This window comes from Hemicordylus capensis, chromosome 6 (assembly GCF_027244095.1).
Source record: "Hemicordylus capensis ecotype Gifberg chromosome 6, rHemCap1.1.pri, whole genome shotgun sequence".
NCBI lineage: Eukaryota > Metazoa > Chordata > Lepidosauria > Squamata > Cordylidae > Hemicordylus > Hemicordylus capensis.
In genome coordinates, this window is record NC_069662.1 from 164925280 (window position 1) to 164947021 (window position 21742).

Sequence of the window (21742 nt, forward strand, 5' to 3'; positions counted from 1 at the left end):
CCCGCACAGAGCATCTCTGCACTAGTACTGTATTGCTCACCTTGCCCCTGCCACAGCCCTCTCACGCCAGAGATCTCCACCACTACTCCTCCTCCACCTCCTAGGTCTGGATCAGCTCCCAACCGGAGCTCCAGCATCACTCCCACCCGTAGCAGCAGTACCATCAACATAGCCACTTCTGACTGAGCTTGACACACACACAACTCTGCGCTCCAGGCAACTCCAGTGTGTCATCCATGCCTGCGTGACACAATGCCTTATCTCTCTGTCTCTCTCTCTCTGAACATGTATCTTGATTATTTAAACACGGCTCTTGCTATGAATTACATTGAAATACATCTTACGCAAGTACTGTTCTTAGATGTTAATCTAGATATAGATATATTAATTTTGTTATGCCTCATGGCCAAAAAACTAAAATGTTTTCCTAGAATAAATAACTGCAAACAGAGATGTTAGGCAAGTATGAAAGCCAGGAAAGCCACACGTCTTTCCCCTTAGGATTTCACTCGAAACTTGAACTGAATATCACAAGAAGGATGTATGGTTCCAAACCCATAGCGGCTGACATCTATTGGTGGTATTTCCTCTTCCACGTTAACCAGTTCCATGTCAAAGTAGAGGAGCAACAAGATCACAAACAACTTCATCTCACTAACGGCAAAGAATCGTCCAGGGCACATGGAGGGCCCAGAACCCCACGGCATACTGTGATACTTCAGCTTTTTCCCATTCTTGGAGAACTCCTTTTTGGTACCATCTGGGTTCAAGAACCTATCATATTTGAAAGTATGAGGGTCAGGGTGGATTTCTGGGTCCATGTGCAGTCCGACGAAAGGGAAAAGAAGTAGCTGGTCTCCTTTCCGGAGAAAATATTCTCTCCCATCATCCATTTTAAGATCCATATCCTGCATCACACTTCGAAACAGAAAAGGACTTGCTCTCAAGCGCAGAGTTTCCTCTACTGCACTGTCCAGAAGAGGGGTCTTTATCTGATCCAAGGTCACATTGATGAGGGGGCCGCCTGGCTCCACTTCCTGTCCAATCTCTTTTAGTACATTGTACACTTCTTCCCTCACTGCCTTCATTGCTTCTGGATGTTTCAGGAGATATGCAAGAAGCCAGGAGGCAGCTGGACCAGCATTAGCTTGAGATGCCCACAGAAGAAGAAGCTGGAATTGAGTCCGCATCTCCTCTGTCATCCCAGTCTCAGCCATCAGCTGATCTTGCTCAACCACCCAGCTGCTGATGTTTTCCATTTGATATATCTTTTCTACAGACAGCACGTCCCAGAAAAAATTCTTCAACCTCTGTGACTCTTTCTTGCCCAGGGGATCCAGCATGCCGAGGGCCATTTGGGGAAACAAATGGTCAAATTTCTGAAAAGCTTCAAACAACTGTCCAGGTTGTATTATTTTGTCACCCTTAGTGTTTTCTTTGCTCTCCGCGTCTTGGCCTGGCTCAGTACCAAACAAAGCCAGAAAAGAAGCTTGGAAGATGGTTTTATAGCTAAAGTGGAAGACTCCATCCTGCTGCCAAGGTCTTTCCCCCTCACCTGAACCCTGGATGTGAAACATCACAATTTTCAACTTCTCCACCATGACCTGATTGAGGACAGCTAGACTCTTACCTCGGAGATACTTCTTGCTAATTGTTTGCACGACCTTATGATGAGATTCAGTAGGTTGGAATCCAAATGCATTAAATACTATAAGTGATGCAAATGTATCAAAATCCAGCCTGTCTTTTGACTCTTTTATTATAGTCCCATAAGTGTGCGGGTCCATCACAAAATGTAAATAATTGCCTCCAACCAGCACTGTGAAAATGTCTCCATGTTTCCGCTGCATCCTTTCCAAAAACTCTGCAGGGTTCTTCTTGAAATTTATCCCATATCCTAGCCATGGGATGAAGCCTTTGTCCAGTGGAGGCTCTTTGGGTCTCCTCTTGCGGAATGCTCCCATCATATAGAGCCCACCAAGGATGGTTGCTAAGAGGGTGGCTAAGAAAGCACAAAGGATAGTCTCCCAGAAATTCATCTTGGTGTGCTGGAAGCTTATGTATGCTAAGGTATACTGGAGGCTTATGTATACTCAGCTGAAAGAAACATAGGTCCACAGCTCTAATTATAAAGCACTTGATCATGTGGGAGATCACGGAGGGAGTGCCTCATTCCATTTCTGAGACAATGAGGGCACCTGTGGCTTTCCTCTTCCTTCGGTCATTAATAGCATACCAGTGTTTATCTGCATCCCTACATTATGATGGAAGAGACCTGAACCAGGCTGCTGACCCCCTGGGCTACCCTGGGGGAGGCTTGTGGCAGTGGGGTGAACTGCCACCCTCACTGCCCCCACTGCCTCCACCCCTGTGGGATTCACAGACCATTTTTGTAAGTCTCCTGCTCCCTCTAGCCCTAGGGAAGCTTTGCTACTCCTTTACTGGTAAAGGGGAATCCTCACTGGATTCCCCTTTAGCAGTGGAACCCCGAATTGGTCCATTTTATATTCAGATTGGCACCCCCCTTTTGGGGGGCATGCCATTTAAACTCAGACCTTCCAAACCAGGCCAGTTTGAGTTGAAACATGGTTAAAATTGAGCCGGCTCGCACATCCCTAGTAGATATTTCACCAGTGATGAGGGTGAATCAACTGGATCCTTGCCCTTTTCTATATAGTCCCCAAAGGCTTCCCACCTAATATTAAAATTTTTTTCTTGATTTTGATGGTTGTCCAGTTTTAAAGTTGAGGGGATTTTATGCATTATCATAATATCTCTATATAGAATTCTCTAAGGCGTACCCGTGGCTAACCCCATGTGTGGCAGCTCTCATGAAAGTTCATGAGCAGAAGCATCTGCTTGGGCAGTGGGGATTTTATTTGCAGAAACGAGGAGGAGCCTCTCAGAGCAGAAGAACCATGGTGCTTGGGAAGTGGGGATTCCATATGCAGACAGGGAGGAGGAGCCTGTGATGGTTAAAGTCAGTTGGAATGCAACTGTTACTGGTCGGCAGATGTTCTTGATTGTAGAGGAGAGGAATAGATAGATAGATAGATAGATAGATAGATAGATAGATAGATAGATAGATAGTAGGGCTGTTGAGCGGAGACTCATACAGCAGACAATTTTTTTATTTATTTGCATTTTATATCCCGCTCTTCCTCCAAGGAGCCCAGAGCCGTGCACTACATCCTTAAGTTTCTCCTCACAACAACCCTGTGAAGTAGTTTAGGCTGAGAGAGAAGTGACTGGCCCAGAGTCACCCAGCAAGTCTCATGGCTGAATGGGAATTTGAACTCGGGTCTCCCCGGTCCTAGTCCAGCACTCTAACCACTACACCATGCTGGCAAAGCATTGCATTTACTATCTTCACATTATCAGCATCAGCAAGCATCACAATGTTTATTTTTTTAACATTTCACATTCGTAACCTTCATTCCAACATCAAGCCTTTTCTTAAAAAGGCTGAACACACAGGAGAAGCAGCAGGCTGGTCAGCGAGGCTAAGGAAGGGCGTAAATCCTGGAGAATGGCAGCTCCCCTGCGAAAGTGGAGTCAATGGTGGAGGATGGGGCAAAGGATGATGGAACAGGCAATGAATGGAGCTCACCCACACATGCAGCAGTAAGGAGGAAATGTTGCCCTACACCAGCATATATATTCCTGGTGCAAACTCAGTTCTCTCTTTCTGGAAACGTGAAATAGAGCCATCAATTCATTAAAGGCAGCTGTGTCTAAACTCCAACTAGTTTCCTTTCCAATGCAAATCTGAAATTTAAAAATCTGTCAATCGGGATGTCTTCCTGTATCATTTTACCTCTCAAACCCTTTCCCTCCCCATATTCCACTTATATACTCGCCAGTGTGTTAATAGCAAGTTTATGCTTTTTGCTTTAACAAGCATAATAGCTTGTGCCTCCCATATACCTTGAAAGAGACTTGCAGTGTCCTTGCTGACATTTTGTTTTGTTTTGTGCAAGGGCTTAAATATTTTAAATGCAAAGAGGACAGGGCATGTGGAATCTTAATCATTACACACAAGATAATAAAGAGGGAGAAAGCGTGGGGGGGGGGAGCTGTAAGAAGTTTCTCCTCCAGGCGCTCCCAGAGTGGGAAGCTCTGGATATTGTTACTTAGAGTTGACAATGAATTGGCTGCTCTCAGCTTAATCATTTCATTCTCAGCACACAATTGCATCACAATACAGCTCATTTCTCATAACTAAATGTCTTCAGAAGCTGTGTCCCTTTTTGCATATCTTATCTTCTGCTATGCTAATCCTTCTGACAAATACTCAGTCAGTTGCTGCTGGAGTCTGTGTGGAGAGACAAAAAGTACAATTTGCAATGCAATGCTGATGGAGCGCCGAAGTGTTTTCAGAAGTAAACAAAACTCGGATCCGAGAGGTGGTCATTTTGGTTTGTAAACGAAAATTATCAGAGGTCTAATTCTGTTTTCGATTTGTAGACAAATTGTCCAAAATTGCCATTTTCAGGCACAAATCGATTTGTGCCCGAATCAAAATGCACAAGCCTAATAGATAGATAGTGGACAGGGATTTTCAAAGAGAGGGGTCGTGAGGGAGGAAAGAGCCCGTTCAGGAGAAGGAGGCTGCCATTGTGTGAATTAGATGAGGAAACAAGATGAACAACATCTGTTAACTCAGGAAGGAAGGAAGGGAGAGAGAAAGTAGGGAGGGGAAGAAAGACAGAGGGAAAGAGTGAGTGGAGGAAAGAGAAAGAGAGAAAAAGAAGGGAGGGGACAGAGAAAGAAGGAAGGGCGAGGGATGGGCCTGAGCCTGTCAGTGGCCTAAGGGGAATGAGTGGCCATGGTGGTGTCCACTGGCAGCAAGAAAGGGCCCAGTCAACCACAGCTGCCGTTTGGGGCTACCGAGGCCATTGGCGGAGGGAGGCAGACAGGCAAGGGACAGGTCCAGGCCTGTCAGTGGCCTGAGGGGTGATGGTGGCAGTGAGGAAGGGCCCAGTCAACCGCTATTGCTGCTGATCCTGTGGGGAGGAGCGGGAGTAGGTGAGGGTGGGGAGGTCTCTGGGGATAGGGTGCTGCAGCTTGGCCAATAGGTGCCAGCAACACTGCAGCGAGGGGATAGAGTAAAGGGATGGAGGAGTGGCCAAGAGGGGTGAGGGGGATGGAAGCAACTGGGTGAAGGAGGAGCAGCAGGAGTGCAGCTCAGGTGAGGGTGGAGAGATCTGTGAGGTGAGGGGGGTAGTGGCAGGGTGTGAGGGGAGCAATCAACCCTGCATGGGTTAAGCTAATTCTATAATATTCTTATAGAGAGGTGACCTCTTTTTCTCCGAATAGATCCAGTTGTGAGTTGTGCAACAGTCACCAATAGGCTAAAGAGTTCATTGTATGAAGTGTTAAGTTTATCTCGAAGAGGTAAATCAAGTAGATCGTTTATAACTGGAATATTGCAGTTAATAATTGCAAAAATATGTTTATGAATTCTGAGCCAAAATTTAGAAACGAAGGAGCATGTCCACCACTGGTGGAAATAATTTCCTTTACTACCACATCCTTTCCAGCATTTTGAGGAATTCACTGAAATTGATGCTGCCAGAGTTGCTGGAGCGTAATGCCATCTGGTTGGTATCTTTTAGATGTTTTCTTTAACACTCCTACTGTATCTTAAAAGATTGACACTGGCTGCTGATAAGTTTCCATGCAAAGTACAAGGTTTTGGTTATAAAGTCCTAAACAGTTTGGGCCCTGGATATTTAAGAGAACATCTTCTTTGCTATGAACCACACCACCCATTGAGATAATCTGGAGACGTTTGTCTGTAGTTGCCACTGGCTTTTCTTTATCTATCTAATTTATTTATCTAATATTTAGAAAACATTAGAAGATTTTAAAAAGGCCTCTGGTTTCAAAATCAACTTTAACAAATCCATTGCTGCATCTGACAACTTCAACATGAAATCAGTGGCATTGCTTAATCAAACTTAGCAATTTAAGCAAACTACCAACAAATGGAGATCTTTAGGCATCTGGATACTGACAGATGATTCCTCCACCACTGAGATTAATCACAAACCTTTGCTTAAAAAAAATTAAGCAGGATTTACTCAATTAGAATAAGCTGAATTTGTTTCTAATTCAAAGAGCCTGCTGATGAAAATGGTAATCCTACCAAAATTCATATTTATTTCTCTAGCTCTTCCTTGCCACATCCCCTGTTCTCAATTAAACGTTTGGCAGCAATCACTTGACAGCTTCCTGTGGTGCCCCTTGCGGGCCTGGGAAAGCCCCAGCAGCCCAGGGATGCCCCGGAGCAGGCCAAAGGGGGCTGTAGCCCCAACCTCCAAAAGGTGGCATGGGTCAGGGGTACATGGACCATAGGCCTGTCCCCTCCCCTTGGATGTTTCGCTCTCATCACCTGCTGGGGATGGTGCCACTGGATCATCAGGGGATGGGCTTGGTAGCACAGGTGCCACAGGTGCAGGAGTAGGAGGTCCGCCAGGTGACAGTGCCACAGGTGGTTGCTGATCAGTAATCAGCTCTGTTGGGACTGGTGCAGGCTCATCCCCGTTCTTCTCCAACAATGCTAACCTGTCAGACATAGGTTTCAGTAACTTGGCTTTAGCAGCCCCGCTAGTCCATTTCCTTCCTTTGGGAGGGATCCCAGACAGGCCTGCACCTTTCTGCAGTGGGGCCCTTTTTGCCCTCTCGAGGGCCTCCATTCTCTGGACCAGAACACAAATTGTACTCATGTCGGAATCATCATCAGAGGAAGATGACTCAGGGGCAGGCATCCTTGGGTTTTTGATCGGGCAGCCCCCCCTTTTTTTGCCTGTGGCTTTTTTGGGGTGTGTGTGTGTGTGACAACAATCTCAAAGCCACACAGAAACACACACACACACACACACACACACACACACACACACACACACCCAAGGCCCAAGCAAGATAACCCAGTAAACACTTATGCAAAGCTGAGCCAGGCAGCCCTATGCCCCCCAACTGTGCAGACACCCAGAGCCCCCCAGAAAATTCTAAAGCAGTAGACCGAAGCAGGGAATGGGACAACTCGCTGTGGCCAACTCACCATGGCCAACTCACCATGGCCAACAGCAAACAAACTTTGGACCCGCTGCATCAAAAGCAGGTGCTCCAACACCAAATATAACCCCTTCCCCCAGCCGGAGCCCCGACCAGGGAAGAACCATAGAAATAAGGCCAATCACATGTGAATGGGGAGGCCTAGGGCCCAGTAGTTGACCCTGCCCTATGCTGAGTGAAACATGCTGATAAACTTTCTGCCATAGACCATGATAAAAGGCCACTCACAGCCACCAACAAGCATGCACCAAGCCCTGATGAACGTGGCAGGCAACTGCTGCTGGGATTGCAGGCACCCCCACAGCTGGCGCCAACAATCCCCTGCTACCTGCAGGGCCCCAAACCCATCAAACCAAACTGGAAAGCCACAATGTTGCCAGCTGCTCCTGGCCCAAACTTGTGCTGCGCCGCACACCGCTGCTCTCCCACTCCGAGTTCAACGCCACTGCAGCCTCGCCTCTGCCGTCTGCTCACTCTACCGCAACCTTCAGCCTCACACACAAAGCAGGGAAGGAGCTGTTCCACAGAGCTCCTTTCACGTAGCTAGGCAGAGCAACAGACACATAACTAGGGTAGGGCAAGCAGGGCACGTGCCCTGGGCACCAGGTGAAGGGGGTGCAAAAGTGCCTGCCATGCTCTGCCTACACCCGGCACCCCCCCAAAATCCCCCCCCCCAAATTGAATCGTTGGGCACCGCTGGGCGGGCCCGCTGCTCACCTGTGGCTGCCACCACAGTGGGCTAGTGTCTCCAGCGCCCCCCCCCCCCCACTCATGCAGGCACAGCAGCCAGTGCGCTTGCGACTTACTCACGAGGCGTGAGATCTCCAGTCTGGATGGATTGCATGTGGCTGGGGCAGCTTGTTGATTGTTGCGGCGGGCACTCATTGGCTGCAGGCGCACCCCATGCCAGCCAGTTCAATTAATCAACGCTGTGCCACATATGCTCCTTGCACGACCACATGGGTCAGGTCTTGGAGAGAGAGAGTAGCAACTGCTGTGCTGGCCTGGCTCTGGGTCGGGCGTTCGCGCTGTGCCTGTGCTGCTCGGTAGACAGTAGTACTACTTGCTTCCTCATGTGTGTGCCTAACCCATTTAAAAGTAAGTAAATTAAACTACTGCTCTCAAAAATGATCTCTGACTCTGCCTTTCGATTGTGTAGTCTGTGCTTCTGTTCTGGATCCCCCAAATGTAAAGACTAAGAATCCTTGGAGGGTCAGTGGGGTCTGGGCTGTGCTGTGCTGCTTGAATTAGGGTCTGGGGTGGGTGCATAACACACTTAAATTTCTACCTTTAATCTGGTTGCCTCCCTCCAAATGGAAGCTGAAGTGGGGAGGGATTTCTTCTTTTTCCGCAGTGCTCCAGCAAGGAAGCCCTCCCTGCCTTTGGGGTATGTGTTTTGGTGCTCCTTAGGGCAGACAGAATCCACTTTAAGTCCTTGTTCTTCATCTTCTGGGTGCAGAGCTGTGTGTGTGTCTGTTCCCCCACGTTGCTTCCCCAGAGCCTTCCTTAGCCCTGTGTGTGTGTTTTTGTTTTTGTTTTTTTTCAGCACCTTCCTTAGTCAGAGAGGCACTGCTTCCTTAGCCCTGTGTTTGTTTGTTCTCCCCTCCTGCCTTGTGCAGCAAAGCGTGGCTTCCTCGCCCCAAAGTTTTGACTACACACTGATTTCCTTGGGAGCTGAGGGGAAGAAGGTAAGAAGCTGAGGGCCCCAATCCCAAGCAGCTCTTGGGATAGCCATGCAAAGAAGGGAGTGGCAACAGCACGTAGGCTCCCCACCCTGAGCCAACGCACCGGAATGATAAGGCAAGGTTTCCTATTTCTGTGCTTCCAACACACAGCAGAGAAAGATGAGCTCCCAACTCTTTCCTGCTCTGTCTGCTGTTGTCCCAAACAGAATAAATCCTTCATTCATTCCTCTAGCTAGAGATCTCTAATCCAGAGCTTTTTCTTGGAAAGTCACATTCCCATATTGCAAACCATGAATCAGAGAACTTGATTTCCTCTTCCTTAAATCTCAGACACACGGCATGAGTGCAAGATAATCAGCTGACTGCTTGGTTGGTGTTCTCTTTTTTCCCTTGCCTGCCTAATGCGTTGAGTGGATTCCAGATTGTATTGTTCTTATTGTAGAAATGTCAGTGCTAGCAAACATGCAGTTTAGTAACTTGGCACTGGCTCAGCTTCAAATTTCATGATTTGTTGTAAATGGTGTGCTCTAATACTGTGTAAATATTTTCAAAGAGAAATTGTGACAGGTGCATTTATTAAGAAGCATGAGAATGCCTCTAGTCCATACTATATAATCAGCATTGAGATATGTAACTTTTCTTTGTTGTTAGATTTACATAGCTTTTAGGTGGAACAGCTTTGCTTAGAAGCTTATCTATTTCTTTGCCCTTGATTTGGGAAGCCCTTCAACTAGAGCAGGGCTTCCCAACCTGTGGCACTCCAGACGTTGCTGAACTACAACTGCCATCATCCCCGGCTACAGTTTTTGTGGCTGGGATGATGGCAGTTGTAGTTCAGCAATGTCTGGAGTACCACAGGTTGGGAACCCCTGAACTATGGTAAAGTTAGCTGAAAGATGGGTGTCAGATTGGACGGGGGGGGGGGGGTTGCAATTTCAGTGCTTGCCCTAGGCGCTATTTTCCCTAGATATGCCTCTGCAGAGCAAACTCAAGAGGGGAGGCAAGGCAGAACACAAACGGCCAACTGGCCTCGACCCCCAACAGCCCTGCTCAATCAGGGCAAGACTTAAAGCTGTCTGGTGAGGTAGTGGGACAAAGACCCATCCCCCAGCACGAGGCTGCTGGATGGGGCATTATCTACTCAGCACTTTACAAATCTGGGATAAATGGAGATATCAATTTGCTTTGCCTCATTCCCTAATAGCCACACTTTTGGCAAACACTCTTTCCCACCTGGAAGACAAATTAAAGCCTGTCAAACCTGGAAAAAGGCTAGACTTACCCAATGTTACTTGTTTGATTAAAGAAGACAGGGTACTCACAAAACAATAATTGGCCACCAAAACCAACAGTTTGCATTTGCAATGGTTTGAATACCTACAAATTCCAAATCTCATAGTATCAAATTAACCGGTGACTAAAATAAAACGTCATAAGACCTTCTTTGAATCTACAGTAATAAATGAAAATGCTAACCATGAAGGGCTTTTAGTCCAAATTTATGATGCCTCGCTTATGGAAAACTGGAAAGTTAAATTGCTATAGAAATCAAGATGGGGGAAAGACCTTAACTGAGAAATTGATGACCTTGACTGCAATATGGCGACCTGCCAACGTGGGTAAGCATGGGAAAAGCTCCCACAGTCCTCTCATGTTTCTATATATTTACAGCTGTGCAAAGCTGTTTCAGAAGTAGGTGTTGATTCCTTAATCTGGGGGCGGTCAGATGAGGTATGGGGGGGTCAGATGAGGAAAGGGGGTTGGATTACCTCGGGTGATCCCAGAAAAGGATTTCTTCAAGCAATACCATCTGCAACTCGGTCCATGAGAGAGACTGCTGTACATCTGCAATTTAAAGGTATGCCTGCAATTTTCTTAAAAGACTTTAAGACTACTGATTTCTTGAATATCTTGAACTTCCTGAATATTTTAAAGATCTTTTTCTTATTTCTTCCACTTTATTTTTTTCTCAGTGGAGTTAGAGTCCAGCGTTCAAACATTGCTGCTTTCTCTTTAGAGCGGTTTTTCTCTGAACTGATTTATTACAACTTCAGTACTATCGTAATCAGTCACTTACATGCTTAAAACTCTCAAAGTTTAGAGCAGAACAGATTTATGAGTCTAATTACCAGACCTTAATAACTCTGCCTGTTTTTTAATTGTATTTTAACCACATTTTTGCCGGAGGCTGGGGGTTTAGGTTATTTACTTTTGCTTTTTGGATACGAAAACTGGATTGTGCTTTCTCTTTTATAATAAGCATTATACAGATGAACATCTATATTATTAATTCCTGTAGACAGACAAGTGGGATGCATGGGGATGTGGCAAGCTCCTCCCACACTGCAGCCACGACCAATGTCAGGCCCAGAAGGGGTGACAGGTGCAAGGGCGGAAGGGAGGAGCACGCACCAGGAGGCAGTTGGCGAGACCCCACAGGGGTCGTGGTTGAGGGAAGTCGCAACTGAGGGAGGTGAACGGTTGACCAGCTGAGGGACGACAAGCAGGAAAGAGAGGCGCCTTTGGGAGCTGCTGGTCTGCCCGACGACTGACAAGCACAGGATGAAAATGGCGGCTCACCGCCCAGTGAGGTGATAGGCTCTGTGACAGGTCAGTAGGAGGTGGAGGAGGGCAGGAGCAACAGGGACAGGAGGTGGGGTGGGAGGGCAAGAGAGACTGGGGCAAGAGAGACTGGGGCAGGAGGTGGGGTGGGGAGGGCAGGAGAGACTGGGACAGGAGGTGGGGTGGGGAGGGCAGGAGAGACTGGGGCAGGAGGTGGGGTGGGGAGGGCAGGAGAGACTGGGGCAGGAGGTGGGGTGGGGAGGGCAGGAGAGACTGGGGCAGGAGGTGGGGTGGGGAGGGCAGGAGAGACTGGGGCAGGAGGTGAGGCGGGGGAGGTTAGGAGAGACTGGGGCAGGAAGTGGGGCAGTGGAGGGCAGCAGAGACTGGAGCAAGAGAGACTGGGGCAGGAGGTGGGGTGGGGAGAGCAGGAGAGACTGGGGCAGGAGAGACTAGGGCAGGAAGTGGGGTGGTGGAGGGTAGGAGAGACTGGAGCAAGAGAGACGGGGCAGGGGAGGGCTGAAGAGATTGGGGCAGGAGGTGGGGTGGGGGGCAGGAGATACTGGGGCAGGAGGTGGGGTGGGGGAGGGCAGGAGGGGAACAGGAGACTGGGGCAGAAGGTGGTGGGGCGGGAGGACCGGAAGGTGGGGGGAGTATACTGTTGCACAGATGCTCTGTGTGGAGTCAGCTAGTTCATTATTAAGTGCTGATAAACCTCTTTTTTATGATTACCCCCAATCATGGAATTTTGCTAGGAATATTTATGACCGTTTGTCGGAATGCTGGAATGCTGCAGAAGAATTTTATTGCTATGACCAGGAGACAGTTTCTTGACTCTGTGGCAGTTTCGTTTAACCGGATTTAATAGGGAGAACTTCAAGAGCATTAAGCATGATGGATTATAATCTTTTTCTGGAGATCTTTTTATCTTTAGAGACCTTTTAATTTCAAGCCTCCAGTTGGATTTACTTTTTGCATGGGATATTCCCTTTGAGCGCAGACTTAAAAATGTACACAGATGGAACTAATTTCCTCGTTATCTTCTCTCCCCTTTTTCTGTTTTTTTCCCCTGTGTTAGGATATTGTATTTCCACACTGCAATTTTAGCTGATTATCACAGGAGGGAGGCAGACTTCTATTTATCTTCTCAGGAGCATTGAAGTTTCTGAACCTGACTATACCGGAGCATATTTAAACATTTGTTTGTATGAAAGAACTGACTCTAGGAGTTTAGTGGGCTTTTATATCGTTAGTCTATACGGGAACTTTGAAGTCTCTTCTTTTTAAAAATTTGGTTTATATGGAATGTTTGCTTGCTAGATAATTCTTTGTTTTCACTTTCTCTTTGGTTATTGGTTAATAAAAACTGGTTCACTAGATATTAAAGTAGGGAAATCACAGTGGAATTTATGTTTTAAAAACTTTGGTTTTTTGTTTTTTCATTGTTGTAGAAAAATTGGAAGAATTGTTGGAATAATTCATAACATAATAGAAAATTTTGGTATTACTATATTGTCAGTATGAGTACATATAAAATATAGAGCTTGAATTGTTTTCCCAAAGAAATAATAACAGCTTTATAATAGTTCTGCTTTAAATTAGAGAAATTATTTGTGATATAGCAATCATTAGTAATAATTAGTAATAATTAGTAATAATAATTATAATAATATAGCAATAATCGCAGATAAAATCTCTCGGATTCGGGCCGACCTAGATGGAGACTCCACAATTAATTTGATGTCTGAGCTGGAGGTGCCCAACGACTCCTCTTATGTGATTTGACTGGATCGGTGAGGCCTACCACTTGTTCTCTTGACCCTTGTCCAACATGGCTTGTTCGATCTAGCAGGGAGGCTGTTGTAGGTGGCCTGGTAGAAATCATAAATGCTTCTCTGAGGGAGGGCAGGATGCCTCCTTGTCTTAAGGAGGCAATCATTCAACCTCTTCTAAAGAAGCCTGCATTAGATCCCTTGGAGTTGAGCAATTATAGGCCTGTTTCCAACCTCCCATGGCTGGGCAAGGTCATTGAGAGTGTGGTGGCCTCTCAGCTCCAGGCAGTCTTGGAGGAAACTGATTATCTAGACCCATTTCAAACTGGTTTTCGGGCGGGCTATGGGGTGGAGACCGCCTTAGTCGGCCTGATGGATGATCTCCAATTGGCAATTGACAGAGGAAGTGTGACTCTGTTGGTCTTTTTGGATCTCTCGGCAGCTTTCGATACTATCGACCATAGTATCCTTCTGGAATGTCTGAGGGTGTTGGGGGTGGGAGGCACTGTTTTACAGTGGCTCCGCTCCTACCTCTCAGACAGATTCCAGATGGTGTCGATTGGAGACTATTGCTCTTCAAAATCTGAGCTTAAGTATGGTGTCCCTCAAGGCTCCGTACTTTCTCCAATGCTTTTTAACATCTACATGAAACCGCTGGGGGAGATCATCAGGGGATTTGGAGCTGGGTGTTACCAGTATGCTGATGACACCCAGATCTACTTCTCCATGTCAACTTCTTCAGGAGCTGGCATATCCTCCTTAAATGCCTGTCTGGAAGAAGTAATGGGCTGGATGAGGGAGAATAAACTGAAGCTGAATCCAGATAAGACGGAGATACTTATTGTGCAGGGTCAGAACTCTAGAGACAATTTTGATCTGCCTGTTTTAGATGGGGTCACACTTCTCCAAAATAAACAGGTCCGCAGTCTGGGAGTACTTCTGGATTCACACCTCTCCCTGGTTTCTCAGGTTGAGGCGGTGGCCAGGGTTGCTTTCTATCAGCTCCGGCTGATACACCAGCTGCGCCCGTTTCTCGAGATCAATGACTTCAAAACTGTGGTACATCTGCTAGTAACCTCCAAACTTGACTTGTGTAATGTGCTCTACGTGGGGCTGCCTTTGTACGTAGTCCGGAAACTTCAGTTGGTTCAGAATGCGGCAGCCAGGTTGGTCTCTGGGACATCTCGGAGAAACCATGTTACTCCTTTACTGATGGAGTTACACTGGCTGCCAATAGTTTTCCGGACATTATACAAAGTGCTAGTTATAACTTATAAAGCCCTAAATGGCTTAGGCCCTGCGTACCTAAGAGAGCGTCTTCTTAGTTATGAGCCCCACCGCCCATTGAGGTCACCTGAGGAGGTCCGTCTCCAGTTACTGCCAACTCATTTGGTGGCTACACAGAGACGGGCCTTCTCAGTCGCTGCCCCCAGATTGTGGAATGCGCTCCCTGCTGAGATACGATCCTCCTCATCTCTGGCAATTTTCAAACAACACCTGAAAACCCTTCTTTTCATCCAAGCTTTCTCAGCTTCCTAAATTGTGAGGGTTTTAATTTCTGGTTTATTTTAAAATTCAAAACCCGATTTTGGGGTTTTTAATCACTGTAATTGTTTAATTGTTGTTTTAAAATGTTTTTAAATTGTTAATTGTTATATTGTTTTTTCATATGTTTTAGCTCTTTACTGTTTTAGTGGTGTGTATTAATTGTAAACCTCCCTGAGCCATTTTGGAAGGGCGGTATACAAATCAAATCAAATCAAATCAAATCAAATCAATCAATCAATCAATCAATATAATTCACTAAAAATATAGAGTTTAAACTTTGCATTCCCAAGAACTAATAATAGCCTTTTAATTGTTGTGCCTTAAATTAGGGAATTGTTGTTTTTAAAAAAACTTTATGTATATACATCCCAAGGAAGGATAGCTTTTTTCCACTGATACTTGTCTGTTGTTTATGAAGAAAGTTTTCAGTACAAGCACCCTGCTTTTGCATTCCAAAAAAAAGGGTAAGAAAAAAGAGAAAAATTGCTCAACGGATGAACCGGAGGAGTTGGGAGCTACTTCACAAGAAGAAACGACTTCTCTTTCCAAATTCCAAGAAATTTTTATTTCAGAACTTCAAAATGCCACCAGTAGAAATGAAACTAAACTGGACTCTTTCCAAACAGCAGTTACAACTAGATTTGAAGTGGTGGAACAGAAACTAGCTGCGCATGATGAGTTAATTCAAAAGTTGTCTCAATCTCAGATGGCACTGGCAACACAAGAAACTGAATATAAACATCTGGAACAGTGGATGGAAATTGTAGAATCCCGTGCCTGTGGCTGCAACTTGAAGATTCGCGGAGTGGAAGAAGAATTAGGAAAGGAAAATTTGGAAAAAGAGATGGAGGCTCTTTTTTTTGCAATTTCTGGGTTGAGACTTGGAAGATTTCTTAGACATTCAAGAAATCTACAGAGTGAACTCCAGATATGCCCAAGAAAGGAATCTCCTGAGAGACATCATGATAAAACTTAGAAATTGAATAAATAAAGACGCAATTCTTCAAGTGCAAAGAACCTCTCCTATGGAATATGGAAGCAAATGGATTAAAATCTTGCCAGATGTCCCTGATGATATTATAAGGAAACACCAAGAGCTAAAGTTTTTAACCGTTATACTGCAAGAAAGAGGAATTAAATATAGATGGGTGGTATCTTTCTGCTTGGAAGTTTTTATTGACCGTGGGAGAACACAGATATACATGCCTTCAGATGCAAAGCGCCTGCTGGAATCTTTGAGCCTAACTGACCCTTCAATAGTGACAGATAAAACCCCGGACAAGGATCAATCAGAAGATTTGAAATGAGATCAAGCCTCTGCTTTTTAGAGGAGGGGCAAAAGTAAGAAACTGATTTTAAGAACCCAATAACATGGATGGACTAAAATTATTCAGTTAACGAACTGAACAGCCTGTTTAAAAAGTGGGGGGGTTGAAATTGAAGAGAGAAAAAGCTGATGTGATCTTCCTTCAAGAAACTCTTATTAGGTCGTGTAATGTCAATTTATTGGATTGCAAATTTCTGGGTCAAGGTTATGTGGTCTCTGGAGATTAAGAAAAATGGGGTGGAGATTTATGTTAAGCATTTAGCTTGGATCCTCAAAGAGCAAATACAGGATACCACTGGAAGATACATAATATTGAGGTTCCAAACTTAGCAGCATTCCAAAATTACAATAGGTTCAATATATGCTTCAAATGATAATAAAACACAATTTTATGAGCAGTTTCCCCAATCGTTGCGGAAGGTAGCTGAGGGAGAAGTCCTACTGATGGGTGATTGGAATGCAGTTCTTTCTTTAGCCCTTGATAAATTAGGACAATATAAAAAGAATTCTGGCAAACTTCTAAGAAACGTATTTGATTATATGACGCTTTTCTCTCTAGAAGACACATGGCGAAACAAACATCCTTTAGAGAAGGGCTATACCTCCCCTCTCCCCAACCCCATCAAATGTACTCTTGAATAGATATGTGTATGATTTCCAAATCAGCATTACCAAGACTGAAGGAGGTGGCTCCGCTTTCTTACGCTGACCATAATCTGTTAATAATTAAATTTCATAGAGAATATAAAGGATATTGGAGATTGAATAACCTCCTGCTACAAGAGAAAATTAAGTTGAAATGTCATGATGAATTATTGAGTTTTTTCCAGAGAAATATGACTTCAGAAGTCTCACTATATTCAGTATGGGACTCAAGTAAAGCTTTCATGAGAGAAATTTTTATCTCAGAGGCCTCAAAGAGGAAGAGAGACTTACAAAAACAGAAAGACTTGATATTAATTGATTTGAATCATCTTGAATCGACTCATAAGATGAATCCTGCGAAAGACATATGGCAAAGCATAAATGAGCTTTGCAGACAAATGGACCTCATAGAAGCAAAAGTGACACGTAAGAATATGATATTCACAAAACAAAAATAAAGAAGGGTAACAAGCCTGACAAATTATTGGCATACCAACTGAGAAAAGAACAAGAATAGAGAGCTATCACCTCCATATGGAATGGGAGAGAGTTTGTTTCATATATGGATAAAATGACTGATCAGTTTGTAGAATATTATACCAAATTATATAGAAAAGAAGAAAGAGATCCAGAAGAGATCACCCAATTTTTGGGAAAAGGTACAAATAGCATCGTTCACAGATAAACAGAAAGAATTGTTGAATAAACTGATCTCTGATGAAGAAACAAAAGAGGCAATATGGCATTTAAAAAACACTACTCCAGGCCCGGATGGACTGATATCGATCTATTACAAGCACTTTTTGGAAATATTAATCAGCCCATTAACTCGAGTAATGAATAAAATACTACATTGTCATGTTTTGCCTTCCTCCTGGCAAGAAGCATTAGGGGTGTGCAAGGTCCGGAGTCCCCCTGGTCTGGCACGGGGGGGGGGGGACTGTTACTTTAAGTGGGGTGGTGGTAGTACTTACCCCCCCCCGCCGCTCTTCCCCCTCCGGCGCTGGTCCGTTTAAACATCTTCTTGGGGCGGCAGAGTTCCTCCCTGCTGCCCCTGCCCCCGTCGTTGTTCCTTAAGGTTTAAAAGAGATGAGAGTTAGCGGCGCGCATGCGCCCTGCACAGAGCACGCACTCGTCTCTGATACTGGTGCGTGCGGAGCGCATACGTCATGTATGCGGCGCGCGTGCGCCAGCATCAAAGACAAGCGCGCGCCGCACAGGGCACATGCGCGCCGCTAGCTCTCGTCTCTTTTAAACCTTAAGGAACAATGATGGGGGCAGGGGCGGCAGGGAGGAACTCTGCCGCCCCAAGAAGATGTTTAAACAGACCAGCGCCGGAGGGGGAAGAGCGGCGGGGGGGGGAGTACTACCACCACCCCCGCTTAAAGTAACATGCCCCCGCCCATCCGAACCTCCGGACCGCTGGACTGCTGAACCGGTCCGGAGGTCTGTAACAGTGTGCCCGGACCGAACCATGCACACTACTAAGAAGCATTTATTTCTCTTATTTAAAAAGAAGGGAAAGATGCAAACCATCCTAAGTCATAGAGACCAATTTCTTTATTAAATGTGGATTACAAGATTCTCACTGCAATTCTGGCAGGAAGGTTGAAGGGCTTTTTAACCGACGAAATTCATTCGGACCAAACAGGATTCATGTCGAGAAGATATATGCAAGACAATTTGAGATTTGCATTAAATGCAATAGATGATTGCAATTCTGGTCACCACATCTTAAAAAGGACATTGTTGAACTGGAGAAGGTACAGAAGAGGGCAACCAAGATGATCAGGGGCCTAGAGCACCTTTCTTATGAGGCAAGACTACAACACCTGGGGCTTTTTAGTTTAGAAAAAAGACGACTGCGGGGAGACATGATAGAGGTCTATAAAATCATGCATGGTGTGGAGAAAGTGGAGAAAGAGAAATTCTTTTCCCTCTGACACAACACTAGAACCACGGGTCACTCCATGAAATTGATTGCCAGGAGGTCTAGGACCAACAAACGGAAGTACTTTTTCACACAACGCATGATCCACTATTGGAACTCTCTGCCACAGGATGTGGTGACAGCCAACAGCCTGGATGGCTTTAAGAGGGGTTTGGATGACTTCATGGAGGAGAGGTCTATCAATGGCTACCAGTCAGAAGGCTGTGGGCCAGCTCCAGCCTCAAAGGCAGGATGACTCTGTCCCAGTTTCAGGGGAGTAATGGCAGGAGAGAGGGCATGCCCTCAATTCCTGTCTGTGGCTTCCAGCGGCATCTGGTGGGCTACTGTGCGAAACAGGATGCTGGACTAGATGGGCCTTGGGCCTCATCCAGCAGGGCTGTTCTTATGTCCTTACGATATTACAAAAAAGAGGAGCAAAGCCACGATGAACTTCCTGAATGCAGAAAAGGCTTTTGATAACTTGGACTGGACTTTATTTTTCTCGGTTCTGGAAAGCATGAACTGCAGTTCAAATTTTCTTTCTTGGATTCAAAGTATCTATCAGCAGCAATCGGCAAAGATAATAGTGAGTGGGACCCTTTCCAAAAGATGTGCTATTAACAAGGGTACCAGACAAGGGCGCCCTCTTTCTCCGCTGCTATTTATTTTGGCTTTTGCACCTCTGGCAAAAAAAATTCGGCAGGAGCAGGGAATCCATGAGATTCAAATGGGGAACCAAGAACACAAAATAAAACTGTACGCAGATGACGTGGTTCTTACTATTACTCAGCCAAAGGACTCTTTAGAAGCAATAATAAAATATATAGACCAATACAGTAAGGTCCCAGGATACAAGATTAACAAAAACAAAACACAGATTATTACATGGAACTTGTCAGCTATGGAACTATGTTATTTACAAGATAAGACTGAGTTGGCTATTAAATATCTGGGGATTAATCTGACATGTAACAATAAAGATTTGTTTAAGAATAATTATTTACAGGTATGGAAACTAATTTTGGCAGATTTAGAAAGGTGGAAAAAATTAAATCTCTCCTGGTTAGGAAAGATAGCGTCTGTCAAAATGAACGTTTTACCAAGAATGAACTCCTTATTCCAAATGATTCTAGTCAAGATTAAAGATAAAACATTGAATACTTGGCAGAGATACTTAAACTCTTTTATCTGGACTAATAAAAAACCAAGAGTTAAATTTAATATCATGCAAGATACAAAAGAAAGGTGAGGATTAGCTGTACTTAACTTGAAACTATATTACCATGCCAGTTGTTTGACATGGATTTCAGACTGGATTAGAATGCCATATGGTTCATTTATGGATATGGAAGGATCAGATCTGCCGGCAGGATTACATAGATTCATGTGGACTGATATAAAAAGAAATAAGCCAGAAATAAAATCCCATACAATCTGAAGCAGTTTGTTTGGGATAAATATAAGAAAAGGATTAGCCCGGATTTATCACCTCTGGCATCTATTTTGAATTTTTTTTATATATAAAGAAGAAAAGTCTAATAAATATGATCTCTGGAGAGAGAAAGCATTTGGTTTTCAAAGTTTAACTACTGGAAAGGTTAAACCAAAAAAACAATTCAAACTCTCACATTGGAATGGTCTGAGGAACCACCATGGTTTCAATATTTACAAATCAGCTTGACTGTGAGGAAAGAAATATAAAAACAAGGTGGAAAACTTAGAGACTTAACTGAATTTGAACTATTAATAACCAAACATGTGGATCACTTTTTGGGACTGATATACAATTTGCTGCTGAAATATGACATGGAAACAGAGCAGATTAATCTTAAGATAAATCTTAACAGAACAATTAACATTCAAGAATGGGAATACCAATGGAAGACTAACAGTAATTTTACAGTACATAGCAATTTAAGAGAAAATTGGTATAAAACGTATTTCCATTGATATATCACTACTGTGACTATTAATAAGACATACAGTAATTATTCAAAAGATTGTTAGAAATGTAAGCAGCACATAGGGACTTTTTATCAGCAGTAAGGCACAACAGTTTTGGGGGGAAATCCATTCTAAGCTGCTGCAAATAATATAAATTTTCCATACTCACCTGAGCTATTTTTGTTAAATGTGACCAGACCTAGTATACCTACTAAATACACAGAGTTATCTTTATACATGATCACTGCTGCTAGGATTCTGTACGCTGCCAACTGGAGATCACAGACAATCCTTTCCCTGGATGGTTGGCTACTAAAACTATGGGAATATGCTTTGATGGCCAAGGTAACGGCCTATTTGCGGAGTAATTCAGAAGAATCATTTGTGTTAATTTGGGAACCCTTTATAAATTTTAATGCAATACAAGGTCACTATCCGCATCCAAGACTTGGTTTTTACTAATATGGATTACCGATTTATATATTTTATATACATATTTCATATTTTTTTGCAATTCTGATTGTGGGGACAAAGGTGAGTAAAGGGTGGAAGATTTATGAATGGTAACATGTAATATGTCATATACAATCACTGTATCTGAGATATTCAAGAGGTGATGATGTATTCTATTTCTTTCTTCTTATTTTCCAAATAAAATTTTCTTTTTTTAAAAAAGAGAGAGAGAGAAATTGATGACCTTAAATGGAGCCAAATTTGGAACTCTAACTCTATTCAATCCTTCTCCTGAAATATTAAAGAAAACAGTGTAAAATAAATGGTTTGTCATTGAAAATTCCATATGCTACCAGAGAATCTACACTAAGAACACCTCAGAAAGAGCAAAGCCCTGCACCCCATGGGTTAGCAACCCATGAGGGTGGTTGGCACCCTATGTGCACTACACCACCACTCGCTCTGGGCCACTCCAGTGCCCCCAAGTGCAGTTATGGGGCTGCTGAAACCCCCATTATTCCCTATGGGGAAAAACCTTAAAGACACGTAAACTTCAACAAATCACAAAAAATCAGCCCTTTACCCAATTCCTTTGAAATCTGGGTGGTGGCAGGCACCCATTGGGGCACTACCACCTGACCCACTCTTCTGCCCCCAAAGCCCCCTTTCTGCCCCAAATCTACCTCAAAGAACATTAATGTCATGCCCCTGTCCTCAGATAACAAAGGGAAAGAGGATGCTGACAGCCCTCCAGCCAATGCAGAGGTACCTGAAGGGCAGAGCCCGGCTGTCAGTTCAC

The 21742-nt window shown here is 44.4% G+C and overlaps 1 protein-coding gene across 1 annotated transcript; it reads right to left on the reverse strand.

Annotated features, from left to right (window-relative positions):
* Positions 1–497: 497 nt before the first annotated feature.
* LOC128331373 (7-alpha-hydroxycholest-4-en-3-one 12-alpha-hydroxylase-like) lies at positions 498–2039 on the reverse strand. Its single transcript, XM_053264716.1, has one exon. The coding sequence runs from the start codon at positions 2037–2039 to the stop codon at positions 498–500; it is 1542 nt and encodes a 513-aa protein (XP_053120691.1).
* Positions 2040–21742: the final 19703 nt, after the last annotated feature.